This window comes from Leptopilina boulardi, unplaced genomic scaffold, assembly GCF_019393585.1.
Source record: "Leptopilina boulardi isolate dan_hultmark-lab unplaced genomic scaffold, ZJU_Lbou_2.1 LbouV2_137, whole genome shotgun sequence".
In the NCBI taxonomy this organism is placed as follows: Eukaryota; Metazoa; Arthropoda; class Insecta; order Hymenoptera; family Figitidae; genus Leptopilina; species Leptopilina boulardi.
In genome coordinates this window covers 2,457,645-2,482,136 of record NW_026137682.1, presented here as the reverse complement: position 1 = coordinate 2,482,136, position 24,492 = coordinate 2,457,645, and the positions used below count along the sequence as shown (strand labels likewise).

The 24,492-nt window shown below is 27.0% G+C and overlaps 1 protein-coding gene across 1 annotated transcript in view; it reads left to right on the top strand.

Annotated features, from left to right (window-relative positions):
* LOC127291430 (uncharacterized) overlaps positions 1-22,095 on the top strand; it is a 29,627-nt gene extending 7,532 nt beyond the window's left edge. Inside the window, exons 2-4 of the mRNA XM_051320560.1 lie at positions 19,589-19,985; positions 20,287-20,388; positions 20,924-22,095. Coding sequence (XP_051176517.1) covers positions 19,842-19,985; positions 20,287-20,388; positions 20,924-21,271 — 594 coding nt within the window. The 5' untranslated portion in view covers positions 19,589-19,841 and the 3' untranslated portion in view covers positions 21,272-22,095. The remainder of the gene's footprint in view (positions 1-19,588; positions 19,986-20,286; positions 20,389-20,923) is intronic.
* Positions 22,096-24,492: the final 2,397 nt, after the last annotated feature.

The following is a 24,492-nucleotide window of genomic DNA, read 5'->3' as shown; positions in this document are numbered from 1 at the left end:
CTAACATGTAGTTAAATATTTAACCAGTCGGTAATATAGAAAGCTGTAAAAAATTTCATTTCCAAATTTGAAAAATATAAGTGTAGCATCGAGACTAGATCGAAAGTAATCGAATAACACAAAAATCTTGAAATAAATTTAAAATGCATGTCAATGTTAATCACAAAAAATAATTTTGAACATACTTTTAATAATAAAATAAATCGAGAGAATGCAAAAAAAGTTGTGGACGGATAAAAAAAGTTATATAAAGAGAAAAGTTACTTATTTTTCTTCGATCTTTCCAATGGCGTTATTTCTTTTTCAAAATCGGTTTTTATTATAAATAAATTGTTTAAATAAATTAGATAGACAAATCATTTTGCAAAAAGAAAATATAGGGGTATTTTTTCTGTTATTCTGTGAATCCAATAGTTAATTTAACGTTACAAACACTGTGTAATAGCCTTAATAGGTTAATTTTATTACATATTAATTAATTGATAAATTTTGTTGTAATTCAATTATTAAAAATATTTTATAAATTTAAATAAAATTATATATTTATTTAGTGTTAATCTTCATGTTCAAAGCATATAATATACCTTACAGAAAATAAGAAAAACTCGTTAATCTGTCGGGAGATTCAGAAAAAACTAAATAGCCATATTTTCATTTGATGCACGTGTCGAAAATATTCGACACGTGTACATATCATAATTTAACCCGTCCCACATGTCTGGATAGAAATCTGTCTATATATTATGTGGAGATAAGACACGTGGTAGGTGAAAAAACTTTTTCTGCAAAGCACGAATTACAAATTCCCCAGAAATAGAAATTCAATAACACAGAGGGATGATATAGTAATATTCATTTAATATTACGATTTTTCTGAATTAACGGCGCCAGCTGATTCTTTCTACCCCATGAATTTTTCTATACGCCTACTGAAAATTCTTTGGACATACCTTTTTTTTTCCTAACAAGCCTCTTTCCTTTCTCATCACGTCTCAGGTGGAATAATTTGCGAAAGATATGTATTTATATAGATGATTAAAAAAAAAAAAAAAAAAAATTTGTTGTCTTATATGTCATTAAAAATTCTTTGAAAAATAAAATAAAATTGTGACTATAGAAGTGATTTTAAAAAAAAAAAATTTTTTTCATATATCATTATGTATCATTAAAAAAAAATAATAATAATAAGGGTCTGCATGAAAATATTTTATATAAGAATTCAATATATTGAATAATAAAAGTATATAGTCAAATTGCCCACGCGCAGAAAAATACATTCTTTATAGTGTATCTTCTCAGCAAATCAGGTTTCATTGCATAATACTTATTCTATTCTTAAGCTAAGTAGGTTGAGTTACAAAAGAAATATATTAATTTTCAAAATCATTAGATGATGATGAACATTATCGCTGAATGGAAACAGTGTTTAAATTTTCAAATGGGAATTCAAATGATACTTTACTGAAATACTCACGAACATATTATAATAAAACATCATCAAAATGATCAACATATCTTTTGAAATTTGAACTTTATATATGTTAAAAATTTTAATTCTAATACGATCAGAATTTCTTAAAACTGCGATCATCTAAAATTAACAAATTTTTAATTTTCAATATTAAATGGTTTTTTTTACTCCTACTGTGATCAAAATAAATTTCTGAAAATATTACAACAAAAAAAATTGTTTGTTAAAATTATAAACAATTGAAAGTTTTAGCTGTCTTAAATAAAAAAAAAAAAAAATTTTTCCTCAAAATCAAGTTGACAAATTTAAAAACAAAAAATAAAGTTTTCTTGTCTTGGAACGTAGTATTTAAAATTAAATTTAAAAAAAAAATTTATTTGAAACTGTTTTTAAAATTGTTTATTTATAAAATATTAATAAAACATCTTTATTTTCTATATATGAAATTTAATAATTGTTTTATATTCCGTATACATTTTTGAGTAAAAAACTGTTGAGGTAAAAATAATACCCAATTAGAAAAAAGTTAATTAATAAATTATTCATTTTAATTATAGTAATTGAACAATTAATAGTTAATATTCTTTATTGAAAACAATGCACGATTAGCATTTAAATTCAATACGTATATCTTTACACGTAATTATTATATTTACCATAAATAATAATAATTATTGTTATTATAATAATTATTTAAATTAATAATTTAAAAAACTATTTAAAATAAAAATTGAAAAAAAATTATTTTTAAATACTATACGTTCTAAAAAGAGAAAACCCTATTTTTTGTTTTTAAATTTGTTATTATTTATTACATAATTGTTTATAACTGTAACAAAAACATTTTTTGGTCCTATATTTTCAGAAACTTATTTTGTTTACAGTAAAAATTGAAAAAACGATTTAACATTGAAAATTAATTACTTTTTAGAGTTCCGTACTCGGTTCGGAACCCTATTAATATCGGTTTTTTTGAAATCGTGTACCCCCCCCCCCCCCTAGCGGCCACACAAATTTATCTGGAGGGCTGAAAATTAGTACACATATGTATTTTCGCGTGTAGATTACAGGAAAATTATAGCGAACTTGATTGGAATTGATTAACATAGCGTTGTCAAGGAAAAACCATGAATTTTTACGAAAAATGCCTAAAAATGACTATGTACCCCCCCCTAGCGGCCACATCTTTTGACATAAAGAGCTCAAATTTGGTACACTTACGTATTTTTACGTGAATATTACAGGAAAAATATAGCGAACTTGATTCCGATCAATTTACATAGCGTTGTCAAGGAAAAATCAAAAATTTCGAAAAAAATGATTTATTCTCCCTAGCGCACACAATATTCAACCCAAATTGTTCACATTTGCTGTAAAACTGTATTTTTGCGTGAAAAATACAGGGAAAAAATGTAAGCGCGATTGGAGTTGATGATCAATTTTTATCAAATTTTTGAAGAAAAATGATAAATTTAATAAAAAAATGTATTTTTCCGCAAAAAACGAAAAAAATCAGACAAGTGCGAGTTACACTCGCACTGAAATCGAGGGTTCCGTACTCGAAGCGAACTTATTTGGTATAAAAACAAATGTTTAAAAAATATGTGTTGTGTATTAAATAATATATGTGATACAAAAATGAACAATTTTAAAAAAAAAATTTAAGAAAATTGTTCCTCCTTTGGTATAAAAACAAAAAAAAATTTTAAATTTGTTTCGATTTCAAATAATATAAGTGATACGAAGAGGAACAATTTTCTTAAATTTTACAAAATTGTTCCTCTTCGTATCACTTATATTATTTGAAATCGAAACAAATTTAAAATTTTTTTTTTTGTTTTTATACCAAAGGAGGAACAATTTTCTTTAATTTTTTTTTAAAAATTGTTCATTTTTGTATCACATATACTATTTAATACACAACACATATTTTTTAAACATTTGTTTTTATACCAAATAAGTTCGCTTCAAGTACGGAACCCTCGATTTCAGTGCGAGTGTAACTCGCACTTGTCCGATTTTTTGAAAATTGCATGTGATGCGTTTGAGAAATTCTGACTCAAAATTAAAAATTAATATTCAATTGTTATTTTTTATTATAATCTTTTATTACTATACGTTTAATTAATCGCAATCAATCTATACAAAACAAAAAATAATAATAAATATTTGCTTCATATCAAACATTACATGACAGTAAGGTAAAATTTATTCTTTGTGCAGTTAATATCACAATGTTACCGGATAATTTTTCATATTTTGGTACATTAAAATCTACGATAATTGATTTAACACAAATTATTTTAAAAAAGTAGGTAGTTTCAGTTTAACAAAAAGAAAAAAATATAAAAATTTTCCTTTTCAATTATTCTTTTTTTCATGAATTTAAAAATATAATTATAACAATTTGCTTTTATTACACTACTGTCAAGCTTAAAATAAACAAAGCATGTAATATATATAGTCATTATTTAATTACAGTTTTTCTATAATGAAACAATGTTGTTACATAAATAACAAAAACGTTTAAAATAATATTAAGGTTAAAATTTCTCAAGATTTACATTTTTGCATATAAAATAAAAGGCACGGAATTTTTTTTTTTTTTTTAATAAAAATGATTATCAACGAAATAATAAATTGTCAACATATTTGGGACGTTCTAAAAATCATTAGTTAACATATTTTCATTTTATGGAATATCATTTGTCATAATTATTTTTGAGCCGAATTTTTATTTGTTCGAATTAGTATTTTGCAGAATTTTCATCAAAACGATTTTCTATATTAAAGAATTTTTATGTAACCGAAAATTCACATCACAAAATTTTTATTTGTTCGAATTTTTATTTGCTCGATTTTTCATTTAACATAATAGGCATTTTAAAAAAATTTTAATGGGTATAGAATTTCATTGCATAGAATTTTTTTTCAGATGAATTTTCATTTGTTCGAATTATTATTTGATATAATTTCCATATAACCGATTTTTTACTTAACCGAATAATCATTTAACACAATTTCTAATTGATAGAATTAACAGAAAGATTTTGGTGCGATTTTTAAAATTAACCAATCACAAATGAAAATTCTATCAATTAGAAATTCTGTTAAATGATTTTTCGGGATTAAGTAAAAAATTTTTTTAAATTCCTATTATGATAAATGAAAATTCGAGCAAATAAAAATTCTGACAAATAAAAATTGTATGTGAAGTGAATTTTCGATTATATAAAAATTCTGTAATATAGAAAATCATTTTGATGGAAATTCTGCAAAATTTACAATATTATATTTTTATATTATATTTATCATCACATAAAACTTGATAACCGGTTTTTATCCCTTATTGTGAAAATCAGAGGGTGACTGGACGAACAACATTGTAAATATCTAAATTAATAAAACAAGTTGAAATTAATTTCCCACACAAATATACATGAAGAATCTTCAAAAAGGTGTCCTAAAGGGTTCAACGTTTTGATGCAGGTGCACAGCCATATATATATATATATATATATATATATATATATATATATATATATATATATTGTACACGAGATAATCTTCGTGCTATGTAAACCGGATCAGACAAAGAAAACATGAGAGAAGAATCAAACGAAGGTCTCGATGTCTGAATACGGAAAGTGAAAAAAAAGTACAAAGACTTTGCGGAAGATTGTCGTACAAAAGAACGTTACTCATCGCGACGCGATATTTCTTCTTACCGAGTTTGTTCTACCACCCTTTGACATCCAACTTTGCATTATGTACGAGAGAAGAGTTCATTTTTGTTTTTATTTCGTTTAAATTCTTTTATTTTTAACAGAGCGTCCTAACACTTGCTGCGAATTCACATCCCAGAATATAAATCAAAATCAAACATATAAAAAACGAGAGAATTCAATAAGTGACTATGTATACTAAAAGAGGAAACTTTTGACAAGGGTCAGTTTCCACGAAAATTATTCGATTACTAAACTCAATAAATAATAATAAATAAATTTAATAATTCATATATATCAATAAACATTTATTCTTCATGGCAAATTATTTATGGTTGATTCTCTCAAAAAGGACAAATCACGCTTGCACGATTTTAGACGGTAGGGGAGACCGAGGAGGAAAGTAACAAAAATCAGTTTTTTTATGCTAGCATTAAAAATATTTGTCGGATAAATTTGTCCAATATATTAAATGAAAGCTTGGACATTCACCTTTTAAATAAAATTTGAATTAAACATTTATAATAAATTGACAGTTCACAGTATAACTTTTACGCAAGCTCTTCATCTGTTACTTTCCTCCTCACCCCCGAGGAGGAAAGTAACAATATAAAATTATGTAAAATTCTTTAGACTAATGACTATTATTAATTAGAAATATTTTTATTAGGAACACATAAAAGTTTAAGTACACTTTATACTTATTTGGCACATATATGGGACATATTTAGCACATATATCGAACATTTTATGAATTTAGCTCATTTTTTTTCTTAAAGATATTTTATGCTTACCTAGATCACAGGTTTTTCTTAAATAAATCTCTGTTATTCGTAAAATTAAATACGATTTGCTTCAATCATTAATTAAAACATGGACAATATCGACAACAGGAGAAAAGTAGCGTGTTACTTTCCTCCTCGGTCGATTTTTTCTTGTATGTCAACAAAAAAGTTAAAACTACACAACTGTTAAATTGTTTGTTTAAGCACAACTTAAAGACAGATAATAAGGCTACAAAATAACGAAAGGCACATTTTGAAAAACAATAAAATTAAAGAAATACGAGAATTTGAAAATTTGAACGAAAACTTATTTTTGACGTTTTTTCTGCACGTCACACCGGAATCAGACCTAACCTTTCCTGTCAGGCTCGGACACACTATGGAGGAGGAAGGGGGAACAGTGCCGACTAAAAATATGTTTGAACCATGTCTATCCGATAATTTGTTTAAAAGTTATAAGCTTTGTTACTTTCCTCCTCTGTTACTTTCCTCCTCGGTCTCCCCTACTTTTGTTAAAAAATAATAAAATTAATTTTAATTTGACACCGGTCACTGTAGAGGGAGCCACCGGGCCAAAGGCCAAATCTATTTCACTTTTATAACCAATGGGGAGCATTCAAAGGTACAGCGAAATAGTGGCAGAGTAACTTTAATTTTATTAAAGTTTAGAAGAGAGAGAGAGAGAGAGAGAGAGAGAGAGAGAGAGAGAGTCACCACCTCACAAGAGAAAAGCAACTTTTCCGTTGTGACGAGCACCTCAATTATTGTTACCAGCAACTAGTCTCAATAATGGTGGTGATACAAAGCTTTAAAAAAAACTACCGACTGACAGTGTGGAAACTATGGAGTCCAAAAGTAGTTTATAGGTTAGGTATCATATTCGCGAGTCGATTCACCACCCCACAATAGAAAAGCAACTCTTCTATTATGGCAAGTACCTCGATTATTGAGAACAGCAACTATTCTCAATAATGGTGGTGATCGAAATTCAAGTTAGTGCCGGGGGGGGGGGTGAATGAAAATGAGTCAATTTACAAGTGATCGTTTATTTTCATTTAGTACACTTTGTTGAAATAATTCTAAGTCCCACAAGGGTAGAATATTTCTAAGTTCGAAAGGCGAAGAAAAATTCAAAGTCCAAGACTCGGAAAAATTTCTAAGTACGAATAAGTAGAAATTTTTCTAAGTCCACTAACTCGGAATTTTTCTAAGTAGGAAGCTGTTGCGTAGTATAGGGTAGGCTAGGCAGGGAAGGCAACCAACCCTGAGTGAGCTCTGCAACAGAACTGACGTTTTGGTCCAGTGCATCGGCTTTTATAGCCCACGACTCTTCCAAAACGACGAAAATAGTGGGAGAATTTTCCAAGAGAGGGGCAAATCTTCCGTCTATGCACTTCTTACTTTTGACCCGCGGAAAACCGCGAGTCAAGAGCCAAGTCGCGCGTTTTCTCGCGAGATTCACCTCTATCCCCGAAATTCTCTCACATCCCTGCTTAACCATTCCTAATTAACCTAATTAATAACTAATCTTACTTAATAAGTGTGATATGTGATAATAATATTATTATATTAAAATATAGTTTATTAATATAATATGTTACAAATACAGATATGTATGTGTAACATAATATATATTTACTATAAGTTAACAATATAATATTATTCGTATTAAACACACACACACACACATATATATATATATATATATATATATATATATATATATATATATATGTATACAACATTATAAATTATAAATCACTATAACAATAATATCCACCATTAACAATTAACAAATTATAATTATTGTAATAACAATTATAATTAATAATTAGTTAATAATAATTTATTATGATACAATAATTATTTATAATAAATTATGCTATAAATGATCTACAAGATATAAAAACACATCAAACTTCGAACATAACCTTTTATTTAAATAAATAATTGAAAATTCGGCTCGGAAAAGTATCCGGCGAACAGAAAGTTAAAAGAAGTGGCGCGAGGAAAGCAAAGGGCCTGTCGCGTTGAGAGTGGGAGGTGCAAGGATGAATAGAGATGGGCCGTAAGGCGAAAGTGGAGAGAGCGAATAGGGAGAAGAGTGGAAAGCGTGGAGTGTAAAGGGGCGCGCCGATAGGATGTTTGGAAAAATGTAGAAAAACACGTTACCAATGACTCAGCTAAGGACAAGAATTCATGAAGATGTAGCAAAGTTTTTGCATTCTTCATGAATTCTCGTTACCCCCATCAGTGACATGTATCAATCCCCCCCTTAGGAAGGCATTGGTCACGATTGGTTACTATAATTTACTAAAGGTTGTTCGAAGTTCGAGTGATGTCGATGTTACATAATAATTTTTTTTTTAGAAAACATGATTTTGATGAGTACAAGATTTTACAAAGTGGTTGATCCTTTTCTGCATCCGCTGGATGGATGATGAGTGGTTGGCTGTTGGATAGCTGAGCTTGTTCAGCCACAGGTATCGCTGCAGTCATCCCCCTCAAGAGAGCGTTGTTCGGCCTTTTCCATGATGGTGGGTAATGGAATTTGTTTTGAGATGTGCAACGAGCTTGTTCAGCTGCATGTGTTGCAATGGTCGCCTCGTCCGAGGGACCGAAAGCTGCTCTATCCTAGTGTTGTGTGATGGGCAACTGCGCTGGCTGGGGCAGGAGTTGGCCCGGTTTAGACAGGGGGAAAGGGTCGACCCGCAGTCTAAGGCTGAGAACTAGGAGTAGAGGCGCTTGAAAATTGTGAGGATTGACGGCTTAGGCTTGTTCAGCCTCATGATTAGATACCCGTCCGGGTCATCTGTCATCCCCCTCAATTTTGATGGAGTCTCTTAGAAAATTACTCTAGCAGGAGTAACAACGTAATGGTGGTAATTTGGCCGTCGACGAAACCTTATGAAAGGTTCGTAACTCGTTAGTAGATTATAGAAGTGGGATCGATCTGTGCTTTTATGGTAAGTGTTCTAGTGTTCTGAATGTCACTAGTGAAGCCTTCTCTATCCGTTCCTTGTTCAGGAAATAAGAATAAGAACGTTCGTAGTAACGGTTTTTTGAAATCGGAGAAAGAAGATGTAGTCAGCAGAAGACTCAATTGTTGGTAACTATCTGGTATTGAACTATCTGGCTCCTGGTGTCCAGTCATCGTAGGTGAATAGGTCATCGAACTTGTTCAGTTCATTGTGCCTATTGAAGTATGGACCATGCTTGGCCCAACGGAAAAGTAGAGATAGCTACGTCAAGCTGGCGTGCAAGGAAAAGTTCCGATCGGACTGTTTCGCTTGGCCATGAGCCGTGTAGGCGATATCCCCCTTTTACCGAAGTTGATGGAAAAAGGTACCTTTGAGGATGATTAGTCAGGGTAGCGCGAAGATTTTCAATTACAGACGTATGAGATGGGGTTACCAGAAGAAAGGTTACCCCCGCCTGCTTGGGTATAGAACTTGAGTTGAGGTATGATGAGAAGAGAGTGTGAAAATGTGAGATTTAAGTGCTAGGGTTCTTTGACGCATGGTGAAGAGATCAAGATTTTTGTACTCTTCATCTGAGCACATCAAAGTGTCAGGATTGAGTGCACGAAAAGGTTGGGATTCGAGAGTTAGGATACTATATGGTCTAACTGTCTTGCTCAGTAGCGCCTCCTGTATGAGAGAAATCAGTCGGTATGGCTTCGAGCTGACTGTATCCCAATTAGTCAAAAGGCGCTGTGGGTACATAGTGTGTGCATAGATAAGCTATTTTCAAAAATAATTTATAGTAGAGGTAACAGATAAAAGGGAAAAGCTTTTAATGGAAAAAGCTTTTGGTTGAGATGGAGGTGAAAGCTTTTCTGATTTAGGAATAAGCTTTTTGGTTGAGAAAAGGTGAAAGCTTTTCATAAAGAAGCTTTTTGGTTGAGATAGAGGTGCAAGCTTTTCTGATTTAATAGTAAGCTTTTGGTTGAGAGTAGGTGAAAGCTCTTTTCTTAAAGAAGCTTTTGGTTGCGATGGAGTTGAAAGCTTTTCTGATTTTTGAGAGTAAGCTTTTTGGTTTAGAAAGAGGCGAAAGCTTTTCTGATTTGGGAATAAGCTTTTGGGTTGAGAAGAGGTGAAAGCTTTTCATAAAGAAGCTTTTTGGTTTAGAAGAAGGCGAAAGCTTTTCCGATTTGGGAATAAGCTTTTGGGTTGAGAAGAGGTGAAAGCTTTTCATAAAGAAGCTTTTTGGTTTAGAAGAAGGCGAAAGCTTTTCCGATTTGGGAATAAGCTTTTGGGTTAAGAAGAGGTGAAAGCTTTTCATAAGGAAGCTTTTTGGTTGAGAGAATGGTTAAAGCTTTTCCGGCTGGAGGAGAAGCTTTTTAGTTGAGAGAGGGGAAGCGTTGGGCGCCACCGGGTTTTAGAGAACACTCCCGGAAGTATATTCTTGAAACTGAGTGGGGTTAATGGGGTCAGTCTTACAAGACTGCCCCCCCCCCTTAAGTGATGGGAAGAAAACTGAAAAGTTAGTCTACATAATTTCGTAAACTATTTGAGACATGGGTTTGGTTAGCTCAGCAAAGAGTGTGAGACCGCTCATTAATGGGTGGTCCATCCGAACATCCGTTCAGACACGAAAGAAAGTCTTCGGGCCCCACGTTGGGCGCCAATTTGACACCGGTCACTGTAGAGGGAGCCACCGGGCCAAAGGCCAAATCTATTTCACTTTTATAACCAATGGGGAGCATTCAAAGGTACAGCAAAATAGTGGCCGAGTAACTTTAATTTCATTAAAGTTTGGAAGAGAGAGAGAGAGAGAGAGAGAGAGAGAGAGAGAGAGAGAGAGAGAGAGAGAGAGAGAGAGAGAGAGAGAGAGAGAGAGAGAGAGAGAGAGAGAGAGAGAGAGAGAGAGAGAGAGAGAGAGAGAGAGAGAGAGAGTCACCACCTCACAAGAGAAAAGCAACTTTTCCGTTGTGACGAGCACCTCAATTATTGTTACCAGCAACTAGTCTCAATAATGGTGGTGATACAAAGCTTTAAAAAAAATGGCGACTGACAGTGTGGAAACTGCGGAGTCCAAGAGTAGTTTATAGGTTATGTATCATATTCGCGAGTCGATTCACCACCCCACAATAGAAAAGCAACTCTTCTATTATGGCAAGTACCTCGATTATTGAGAACAGCAACTATTCTCAATAATGGTGGTGATCGAAATTCAAGTTAGTGCCGGGGGGGGGGGGGGTGAATGAAAATGAGTCAATTTACAAGTGATCGTTTATTTTCATTAAGTACAGTTTGTTGAAATAATTCCAAGTCCCACAAGGGTAGAATATTTCTAAGTTCGAAAGGCGAAGAAAAATTCAAAGTCCAAGACCCGGAAAAATTTCTAAGTACGAATAAGTAGAAATTTTTCTAAGTCCACTAACTGAGAATTTTTCTAAGTAGGAAGCTGTTGCGTAGTATAGGGTAGGCTAGGCAGGGAAGGCAACCAACCCTGAGTGAGCTCTGCAACAGAACTGACGTTTTGGTCCAGTGCATCGGCTTTTATAGCCCACGACTCTTCCAAAACGACGAAAATAGTGGGAGAATTTTCCAAGAGAGGGGCAAATCTCCGTCTATGCACTTCTTACTTTTGACCCGCGGAAAACCGCGAGTTAAGAGCCAAGTCGCGCGTTTTCTCGCGAGATTCACCTCTATCCCCGAAATTCTCTCACATCCCTGCTTAACCATTCCTAATTAACCTAATTAATAACTAATCTTACTTAATAAGTGTGATATATGATAATAATATTATTATATTAAAATATAGTTTATTAATATAATATGTTACAAATACAGATATGTATGTGTAACATAATATATATTTACTATAAGTTAACAATATAATATTATCCGTATTAAACACACACACACACACACACACACATATATATATATATATATATATATATATATATATATATATATATATATAACATTATAAATTATAAATCACTATAACAATAATATCCACCATTAACAATTAACAAATTATAATTATTGTAATAACAATTATAATTAATAATTAGTTAATAATAATTTATTATGATACAATAATTATTTATAATAAATTATGCTATAAATGATCTACAAGATATAAAAACACATCAAACTTCGAACATAACCTTTTATTTAAATAAATAATTGAAAATTCGGCTCGGAAAAGTATCCGGCGAACAGAAAGTTAAAAGAAGTGGCGCGAGGAAAGCAAAGGGCCTGTCGCGTTGAGAGTGGGAGGTGCAAGGATGAATAGAGATGGGCCGTAAGGCGAAAGTGGAGAGAGCGAATAGGGAGAAGAGTGGAAAGCGTGGAGTGTAAAGGGGCGCGCCGATAGGATGTTTGGAAAAATGTAGAAAAACACGTTACCAATGACTCAGCTAAGGACAAGAATTCATGAAGATGTAGCAAAGTTTTTGCATTCTTCATGAATTCTCGTTACCCCCATCAGTGACATGTATCAAATTATAAAAATTCTGATAAGATTTAACAATTTTCAATCGGGTCACTAATGAAAATTTCAAAAAAAAGGTCAAATAACTGAATTATTGAATGAAAATTAGTGTTAAAACTCCCCTCCGTAACATCAGATTTTATTCAATATTTCAGTTATTTGGCCTTTTTTAAATTTTTCTTCAGTGATCCGATTAAAAATTGTTAAATCTTAACGTATATGGCTAACAGAATTTTTAATAATTTCAATCAATTTTATTATTTTTGAACAAATTACAATGAAAGCGTGATTTGTCCTTTTTATTTATTATTAAATTTAATTTATTATTATAGTGTTGTATTTAAAATAAATTTCTAATATCACTGGTAATGTATAATAATTATAATATAATATAATTATAATTAATAATTATATATTATTTCAAAAAAAAAAACTTAACTTTTTTGCAGGACCGATACACAAAGAAAACTAAAACTTAAGAAAAATGCAGGCATATTTTATGGTAGACATTCTTCAAGAACAGATAAATTCAGATACTCGTTTATTTTCACTCCCTTGTGTGCAACCTTCGAAATATGTGATCTTATAAAAGTGAACACCTTTACCACTTTTAGTGCACCAATACGGTCGATTCTATCTTGTACCTGATCTTGACTTTATTAATTCCGAGAACGTCTATACACATAGTCAATGAAAAAGATTCACAATATTTATTTATTTATGGAAAACCAAAAAAACTCGTTTATACCCCTTTATATAAATATAGCTTATATATAATTCACAGAATTTAAAATTGAATCAAAATCAATAAACTATAAAAGAGATTAGAAATAAAAAAAATTTCGAAAAATATTATAATCTCATTTGTATATATGAAACAATTGTCATAGTCATATTTTAAATTGAGACTAAAAATTTTATACAAAAAGTTATTTTAAAAAATTGATACAAAAAATATTTAAAAAGAAACAGTTTTTCAAACATTTATTGTTTCAATTATTATTGGAATTAATAAAAAAAATTTCTGAAAAATTTGTTTATAAATTAAACTAACAATTTTTCATTTACTCGCCACTCTATTTCTCTTTATATTTCATAATATTGAAAAAAAAACAATGTGTTTGAAATATAAAAAAATATTTTACTTTTATTTTCGAATTTTTAAAAAGATTATTTTTTACAGAGTACTAAAGTTTTCAATATAACTGGCAAATAAATTTTATCATTTCATGTTCAACTGTTTTCATATATACGTGACTGATTTTATTCTAAAGAAATTTTATATTTATTACTTTTAAAAATTTTCACTCTATCTTATTTATATTTATATATATATTTATATATTTATAAAAGCAGTATTATTATTACACTCTCTAAATCTGAATTATAGTAAAAATATTTACTAATTTAAATTAGTGACTCACTTTTTGCTTTAGAATTAGTAAAATTTTACTAATTAGTAACTTTTACTAATTTTAAAGCAAAAAGTGAGTCACTAATTTAAATTAGTAAACATTTTTACTATAATTCAGATTTAGAGAGCAATTCTTTGAGTTTTTATTAATATTATTTCTACATAAAAGGCTCTCACAATGAAAACATAAAATAGGAGAAAAAATTAAACAAGTACATATTGTCAGGAAGACAAGTAAAATGAAAAAGAAAACGGAAGAGAAATAAATTAGAGAAGGTCAAAGTAGCGGAAAATGAAGATTTGTTGAAAAACTGGGGAATCTCTAATAAATGAAGATTTAAGAAAAGAAAGAAGTAAATTAGAAAAGACAGATTTATTGAACAATTAAAATTCTTTCGAATATAATGTCTATCTATTAAGAAAATAATATTAATTTCAGAATTAAATCATATTAAAAATATTCTATGCTTAGAAATTCACAATGTGTATAGAGACTCTAATCGAAATCAGGGTGGCCACTATTTTTAGAATTTTTTCCTCCCGGTTTTCTCCCGGTTCTCCCGGTAGAAATTAGAGATTTCTCCCGGTTTTAAAATACATTTTTTCTGTACATGGGTCAGACCATTATATTTCGACCAAAGTCGTTGCGGCCTAATTTTAAAAAAAATTGATACTTGCAGTACTGATTCTTTATGATATGCAGAGAACGAAATAAAAAGAATTATTACAAAAATTTCTTTATTTTTCTCAAAATATGAGTTTAAAGTGGGGAAGGTCCGGAAAACTGTCACTTTTTTGACAATTATAAAATATATAAAAAAAGATATAATAATTGTTAAATAGGTAAAATGAATTATTGTTTCTTGTTTAGAATGAATTGATTTATTATTTTCTAATGATTAAATTAGAGAAAAAATTAAAATAATGGATAAAATATGTCTTTAAAGTTAGTCTGTCAAATAACCTAATTTTTCGATTTTTATCAGTTAATTACAATTAAGTGGAATTATTAAATTAAATTTGAACTTACCTAATATGAAGTAAATGGATAGGACATTAAAATTTTCTTGGCACTTTCTATATTTTCATACTAAATATAAAAGAAATATTGAGTTGAAAGTTCGCAATTTCTGCATTTTTGCGAACATTGCAACTGAATATCTCCGTTAAAGAAAAATAAAAAAAATTGGCACTTGCACAGCAGCTAAATAGGATCGAAATCTACGCGCACCATAAATTCCGTTTTGGTTCCAAAACTATTTTAGGAGATATAGGCGATTAAAAATTGCACATTATTTTCAGGTTAAAACTGTACTTGCTTCTAACTTGAAGTTGGTCTACTCTCAGCGATCGCGTTCAATGTTTAGATTTTGAAATTGATATAACGGCGAAAATTAAAATATTTTTCAAAATTAGAAAATAATTCGCAATGCAATCGATAATTAACTATAATAATCTGCTAATATTATTAATAAAGCTGAAAAAATTAATCTAAAAATTATGACAATTTAGTCACAACGCAAATTAAAATACTTTTCAAAATTTTTTGTGATTTTTGTAAAATCCCTGTTGGATACAAATATTATAAATTAAAAAGAAAAAGTGATTCAAAACACAATTATTCAATGTTGAATGTCAATTAATTATTCTTTAATAAATTATAAAAATAATTAACGAAAATAAACATTTAAGTAAGTTATATCAATATCAAAATACAATTTTCATACATAAAAATTTTTCATCAAGCTGTAAGTTCTATTTAAACACGCATCTCTACTTATAATCAAATTAATAAACGTTTGGTTTATTTTAATAAATTTTTCAAAAAAAAGAAAGAATTTGAATGAGACAAATAAACTTTTTGTCTATTCAATAAAAAGTTAGATAACACGAAATAATAATTATTATTAATTAATTAATAATTATTAATTAAACACATTAAATTTCCTGAAATAGCAAATTCATTTATTTGCATGAATCAAAGAAATTTTTTTCTGAGTTTTAAAATTTACTGAAAAATTCCTTAATTTTAATATTTAATTACCTCTTTAAATTAAGAAATATTAATGAATTTTTAAATATCTTTTATTATCAATTTGAGTTAAATTAATTCTAATTCTTAAATAGGGTCAGTTGGGGTAAATGGGAACAAAATTGATATTTTTCACAAATTACGTAAGTTTCTTCCTTTAAAAGTTAATATTTGCGGTTTTTTTTTTAAGTTGTTATTTACGTTCCCAGGATTAATTTTATGCAGCAGAAAAAAATTTAGATAAGCTTTAAAGGCTTGAAACTGACTGTCCTCATTTACCCTCACAGAAAAAACCTGAATTCAAATTGAGTATAGATTCTATACTCAATTTGATTCGCAACAAAAATGAAACTGATTGTTTCATTTCGAGTTCTAAGGTAAAAGTATCAAAATGAAACAGGCAAGTTTCATTTTGAGAAAAAGAAAAATGGAAAAATATTGTGAAATAACGAATAATTTTGCACAAAAACATGAAATATAATAATTACAAAGAAGTAAATAACACGCTAGACTTAATATATTTGATTAAAAATTGCTTGTAATCGCGTAATAAAATAATAAAGGAAATATGTTTTTAGGTTAGAAAAATGAAAACATGTGTTTTGACAACAGGAACGGTACTGCCAACTTAAATAATAGCGGTAAATTTAAAAACTTATGAAATTAATTATTATCTACGTAAATAATAATAAATAATTTTTATTTAAAAACTTCTAAATATTCGTACTGGTCAAAATAATCTTTCTGGTGTTGTTGAAATATTAGAAACAATAATTGAAATACAAAATTACTCTGCTTATGATGCCAACTTAGAAATCTGAAATTCCAGCCAATATCATTTTGAATAACATGAAGTTTGTCCCATACTCATTTCGATACCCAAAAGAAAATGAGTTGCAACAAAAATGAGTCCAAGTTTTTTCTGTGCTAAAATTTAGAAAATTTCATAAAATTCGAGGTAAATGGGGACAGCATAGTTTCTAAGAAAGTTTTAAGAAAAAAGTTTTTTTAAATATATTACTGTATTAAGGGATGAAAAAACTTGAAAAAAAATTTGTAGTAGATATATAATAGTTGAACCAATTGAAATTTTTTTATTTTTTTTTCATTTCAGTATTTTGTCTCGCATTTGAAAAAAAAACAGACTTAAAAATCATGACAAATTTTTTTCTTATTCCTTATGACTCCCATAACAGAAATTCACTTGAATTTTTGATTTTTGTGAATTTGGTTAATAATGACAAGCTGTCCCTATTTACCCCAAAAATTTGAAAACTCAGGGTAAATGGTGACAGCTTGTCATTATTAACCAAATTGACAAAAATGAAAAATTCAAGTGAATTTCTATTATAGGAGTCATAAGGAATAAGAAAAAAATTTGATATGATTTTTAAGTCTGTTTTCTTTGAAATGCTCGACAAAATACTGAAACAATTTGACTTTGATTTTCAAGTTTTTATGCATTGAGCGATAACTTTTTTTATCTTGCTGTCAATTGTCAAGATAAAAGCTTGGCAATACTCAAAACCTCTTGCAGGTGATCTGAGGTTAAAATATTGATGTTGAACTTAATTTTAAAACTGTAAATTAAGCTCCAAAACCTCTTGTCCCCATTTACACCAACTGACCCTATATAAAAATATTTAAATTGTCAAAATGTAAAAATATAGAAAAAATCGATTTCAGAATATCCCCTCAGATGACATCTAAAGAGAAAATTTCTATAAAAGATATGTGATAAATGAAAAAGCAAAGAAAGTAATTTTTAATGTCTACGCAACTTTTTTTTTTTGAGATTCTAGGTCGCTTTTTACGCAATTGTTTATGACGCATGTTTGAAAATCAGAATTGAATATACAAACATCAACTGCGACAAAGTATGTATATACTTATATAGTGTGTATAAAGTGACGATGAACTTTACTTTTCCTGAAATGTACTAGAATTTGCAGATAAATTGTCACTTTATACTAAATGAAAAAAAAAATCGATAAATGCGATTTACCCACATAATTTTGTACGCAAATTGTACAATCTTTTTTTTTTTTTTATTCAATACGCGTTGACCCGCGTTTTCCCTTGTCTCTCGTTTTCAACTTTAATGTCAATTTATTCATTATAAAACGGTTTTTACGCACCTATTTAGAAACGCAGTAAAAAAAAGATTTTATATCTCAAAAGTTTTTCTTTATATCCCGTTATACATAAAATTCTATTAATTTTTTATTTAAAATGAGATTAAACAGTAAAAAGTTTACGGTTTATTTGAACAAAAGAATATAAAAGTGACAAAACCAGAAATGATTTTTCTTTAATAAAATTGAATATATTTTTTGACTATATATTTTAAAGTCTATGTACAAAAGAAATTGATTTGATAAATAGAAATTATTTATTGCTTTATTATTTTTTAAAAAATTAATCAAAAATTTATTTTCTTGAATTAGAAATTTCCTATTTTATTCAAAGTATAAGTAATTTTTATGAATCAAAGTTTTTTAATTAATAATAAATATTATTAAAGCAATAGATAAATTTCTTTGATTCAAAGATTTTTCATTATTAAATAGTCCATACGACAAATAACTTGAGAGAGCAAATTATAATCCAATTAAAAAATAAATATACACCCAGAAAAATGTTTCTTTGAATCAAAGTAATATTTCTTTGATATTTATGGTCAAAGAAAAATTTTCTTTAATTTCTAAAAAATTTATTTGATTTAAAAAAAATTTGTTTAATATAGGATGTATTCCACGCCAAAGTGGTCCATCTGCAATTGCATCTCCGATTTTTTTTTCTTTAAGTACTAATTGAGACTAGCTTCCATGAATTTTTTCAAATTTTTTTAGCAAGCCGTTTTCGAGTTATGGAATTTTGAAAATTGGAGAATTTTTATGACTTTTAATTTTTAAATGCTCATAACTTCCTTAAAAATGCATCAATTTTAAAAGTCATTTTTTTTCAAAATTCAAAAATTTTTGAAAAATTCCGAAAATATTGTAAAAATTGTTTGCACATTATCGGGCTAGGCTTAAAAATTTCGTAAAAAGAAGTAGTTTTTTTTTTTTTAATTTTGAAAAAAATTGATCAGTACGTCAAATGAGAAAAATGACTTTTTATCATTAAAACTCAAAAATTTGATAGTAATATCGTTTAAAAAATTTTTCGATTTTTTTGTTGAAAAGTACGTTTAAAAACACACATTTTGAAAAAAAAGACTTTTAAAATTGATGCATTTTTAAGAAAGTTATGAGCATTCAAAAATTAAAAGTCATAAAAATTCTCCAATTTTGAAAATTCCATAACTCGAAAACGGCTTGCTAAAAAAATTTGAAAAAATTCATGGAAACTAGTCTCAATTAGTACTTAAAGAAAAAAAAATCTCAAAAAAATCGGAGATGCAATTGCAGATGGACTTACACTTTGGCGTGGAATACATCATATATAAAGATTTTCAATTTCAAACAAAGTTTTATTTATAATAAAAAAATTTTCTTTAAATCAAATAAATTTTCTCTAAATTAAAGAAAAAATTTCTCTTACCCTATATCAAAGAAATAATTCTTTAATTCAAAGTAACATTTTTTTGGATTTATATAAACGATAATAAAAATTCAAATAATAAAACTGATTTTTCAATTAAAAATTCTTAAATTTTAAAAGTGCATTAAATTTTTCTATATATACCTATACAGTTTTTTTTTATAGGTTTTCACTAGTATGTCTGAAATCTTATAAATTTCACCATATCAGCTCGATTAAGTAGATTATTGGTATTGAATCTGTGCGTAAGCACGTTTTCTTTGAGAGTTTGCGCAAAAGCGACTTCAATATGGATTCATTCTCAATTGCCGTTCAGTGCTAATTTAAAGAAATTCAAAAAGGTGTGCTCTTAAATTGTTCGTCTGGAAAAAAAATTCTATATTATCATCTATAATTATTAATTCATCAAATTTATAATATGTCCGAGGATTATCAATATGCTTGTCAGCGAGCAGAATTACTTGGATTACCAACCCCATCTGAAGAGGAATGGGCCAATAGTGAAGAGGCTCAAAAAAGAAATAACGTGGAGGAAGAAAATTTAGACGATGCAAAAGCTCAGGTAAAATACTTTTTTAATTAATAATATCAAAGAAAAATGTCCAAGATATAAAAAAAAAAAAGTTTCAAACAAAATTCAACATAAAATTATAATAAATATTTAATGAAAATTATATCAAAATTTTCATTCATCGAAAATTTAATTTCATTTGATATATTATTATATTATTAAAAGACTATTAATAACGAAAATAAAATAAAAAAAATTATAAATTGCATTTAAAAAAAAATTAAATTTCATTTTGTGTGATTATTTTCATAAAACCTAATTTTCTCTATTTTGTATATGAATTTTTAATTAGGAATTGGATCAAACGGATGAGAGCATGAAACGGGTAGGTGGTGGATTAGATGAATTAAATAGTATTCTTTCTGCCACACAGAAAAAAATCAACAGGTTCAAGGTAATTTCTTCTCACTAAAATAAAACAAAACTTGAATATTATCACACAAAATTTAAGAATTTCAAAATAAAAAAAAAAAGAAGATTCTACATAAAATTAATTTTTTCAAATAAATCTTATCAATTAGATATTTACATTTCTAGCTTCACATAAATTCTACATATCATCAAAAAAAATCTTTTCTCATAAATTCGCTTTATAAGTAATAAAAAGCAATGACTAATTCCAGTTAAAAAGTTATTTTCAAAAATTCAAGTTAACATTTATATATTAAAAAATTGTAATTGCATTTTATTTAATTGTAATTATAATTAATATGCCTAATACTTTCAGTAGATTAAAAAATGTATTTAATAAATTTTCATAATCTTAATATTGATACACCCAGAGGAATATTTCATTTGAACCAAATATAATATATTTGAGTTAAATAAACGTATATATATATTTGTAATTTTTTTATTTAAATCAAATAAATATTTGTTAGTCTGTGAGACAAATTATTTATAAATAATAATTAAATTTGAAATTATAGACAGTATGTGGAAGTTTGGGGACCCTGTTAAAAGTTCGTTCAAAATCACAACCAGGCACACCTGAGCACAAAACACGTAAATCCAAAGAGACAAGCAATTCAGAAGAGAGGGAATTAGTTGAAGAAAAAAATCAAGAAACCGAAACAACGGGACAAAATGAGAATTTTGAAGATGATACAAGTCAAGAGGAGGGTGGAAGAACAAGTTCAATGTCACAGAAAAAAGTTGACATTAATCAGAAAATTGGATCACACATTGACAAATTAGATTCTCTCATTAATAAAGCGGAAAATGCCCAATTTAGTATGCAACATCAGACGAAACAAATGAAAAAGTTTCTCAAATAAAATAACAAGTAAGAATGAAGTTTCAATTTTTTCCAAATATTTTAATATTTTTTGTTTTATATAATTTTATAACATTTTTTTTTTTTTTTTTATCTAATTAACAAAAATTGACTGCAGTGAAAATTTGAGATTGAAATATTATAATTAACATTTTAGTAAATTTGAAATTTCTTTTTGGAAATTTTGTGCTTTAAAAAGCAAAATCTCAATAAACACACACACACAGTATTAAAACAGGAAAAGATTATTAATTTTTTATTGTTGAATAACAATTAAATTTAACAAGTTTCCTAAATCGTTATACGATTATTTAAATTTGCTGTATTGTATAATATTATAAAAATAGAATATTGTTGTCTAAGAATATTTTTTGCACGCGCATAAATGGATATTTTCATATATATAAATACACAAATTCTCAAGGAAAATTAAGTCCTCCTCTAAAATATATGTTATATATACCAAAACACGCCAAAGTGGTATATATAATAAATTTAAAAAAAAAAAAAAAAAAAAATCTTATACATTATTATATATTGCCAAGACAATTTGAATGAATCCAAGAACAATAATTAATAAGTGTGATCATTATATCCCTATAAAAATTCGGTAAAATATATGTATCTATTTATTTTATTTCGAAAAAATTAGTTTTAGCGAATGACTTATATAAGTTTAGAATTCTTATAAAAAATGTTGTTGAACTTTTTCCAAATGATTGATAATTATTTTTGCTACCAATATTTTTTGCACGCGTTAAAAATAAAATAACTTGTGGTATTTTATTATCAACAAAAATAAATTGTTGATTAACATACAATAATTAAGGCATTATTATACATATATATAACTATATACAATATTAAAAAATTACAATTTATCGATAAACAAATAATTTGTATATTATACATAATTATATATATATATACAAAAAAAATAATTTCAATTATACCAATTTTTTGAGAAATTAATGAATTAGCACAACAATTCTTTAAAAATTTACAATTTTAAAAAGACTCGTGGTGCTAATTTTTTAATTAATTTAAACTCTTACACAACGAAAAATGAAAAAAAAAATTTTTAAATTAATTTTGAAAAATGTAGTAAACTTTAGAAAATGTTCTCTAAACATATCTATATACGATTAATAAAAATATAACCGCTAGAACACAGAAAATTAAAAGGCATTAAAATAATAAGCGTTGCAGCTTATTTTAATGTCTTTTAATTTTCTGTGAAAGAATGAATATGATAAAATAATCAATAATGATTAATTATAATAATATACAAGTATAAAAAATTATCAAATTTACGATTTTCATGTTTTCGAATTTTACCAAAAACTGCCTAATAAAAAAAAAAAGTATTGTGACTAACTCAAATAATGATTATTGAAATTATTAATATAAACATTGTTTAAAAATTAATTGTTTAAATTACAAATATTATATGAAATATCAGTTTGATTAATAATAATACAACATAATAATTACATATTGTTACCGTATTATTACATAATACACTGAAAAAAAAATTCATTTTATTCAAATACTGGATTACTTGACTATTATCAAATAAATATTTATTTGTATCAAATAATTATTATTTGAGTCAATTAAATGGTATTTGTTTCAAGTACAGAAATTATTGGTTCAAATACAATTTATTTAATTCAAATAAAAATTATTTGGTTCAAATAAATATTTAATTGATAATACTCAAGTAATCGAGTATTTGAATCAAATAAATTTTTTTTTCAGTGTACAACATATAATACAAGTATACTGTATACGTATACAAAAAAAATTGTAGTACACTTGTTTTATTAAATAATAATATCATCAAGAAAGTCAATAATAATCTCGAATAAGTCAATAACATTATCCATAAAAATCCATTTATAGGTAATTATTTAATCCAGTGAATTAAAAAAAAAATGTTATTATTGTTGAGACGAAAACAATATTATTTAACTGCGATATATGTAATCTTAATAATTATTATATAAAACATTCTACTATATATATATTTAACATTAACTGGTTGGACATTAAAAATGCTTTCAATTGTAATCCAATTAAACGAAAAATTTTATATAATCACGCTTAAAAATATATTATAAAACATTTTCTGATAACAAGGAATCTTATACAATTCTGTGAAAATTGTTAGTATTATTATTTCGTTAATATAATATTCTAATTAATTATTATAAATATTGAATTATATATTATGAATATATTTATGCAAAATTCAATTTAAATTAAATCAGAGATTAAAAATAATAAATTGTTAATAATTAATAAATTGTTTAAAAGAATTTGTAATTTAAATTTTAATGTTAAGTTTGAAGATATAATAATAATTATTATTATTAGTTAACTATTAATTAAAAACTTTTTTATGCAAAGAAGGAATTTTTGCAGTTAATTTATATTGTAAATGTATATTATTAATATTATCTTTATTATTATTATTATTATTATTATTATTAGATATCATTATTGTTATATGAAGAAATTGTTAAGTTTCCAAAAAACTACACAGAAAATTAAAAGGCATTAAAATAATAAGCGTTGCAGCTTATTTTAATGCCTTTTAATTTTCTGTGTACGTTAATTATTATCAACTCGAGAAAGTATATATTTGTATTAAAATTAATCAAGAAACAAAGGCTTCTTACGTAGAAGAATTATATTAGAAATTTAGAATCATTATTTATATTAACAATTGATAGTTATTATATTATTATTTAATTATTAACAATTAATTATTAATAAGTAATTAAAATAAATCTTTTTTATTTAATTAATTTAATTAATAATCATTAATATTATTAATAATTAATTATTTACTATTATTATTATTAATTAATTACAACTATCAATTAAATCAATTACATGCCTCATGTAAATATATTATACTTTTGACGCAATTATACACAAAAAATCTCCTGTCAATATTTTATGTAATTTGAATATATATATATATATACGCATTTAGTTATATAATGTAGATATAAATTATCCACTGGGGGTGTATTGAAACTTTTTCGGATATATTCTATACGCTTTGCTGAAAAACCTTTCGTCCATGTAAATATATATATATATATTGTATTTACTGTATTTAAACGTTAAATAAACATGAATGAAATATATTTATGTTATTGTAATTTACTTTATATTTTTTATTAAGTTATTGTATTAAATCATAAGAAA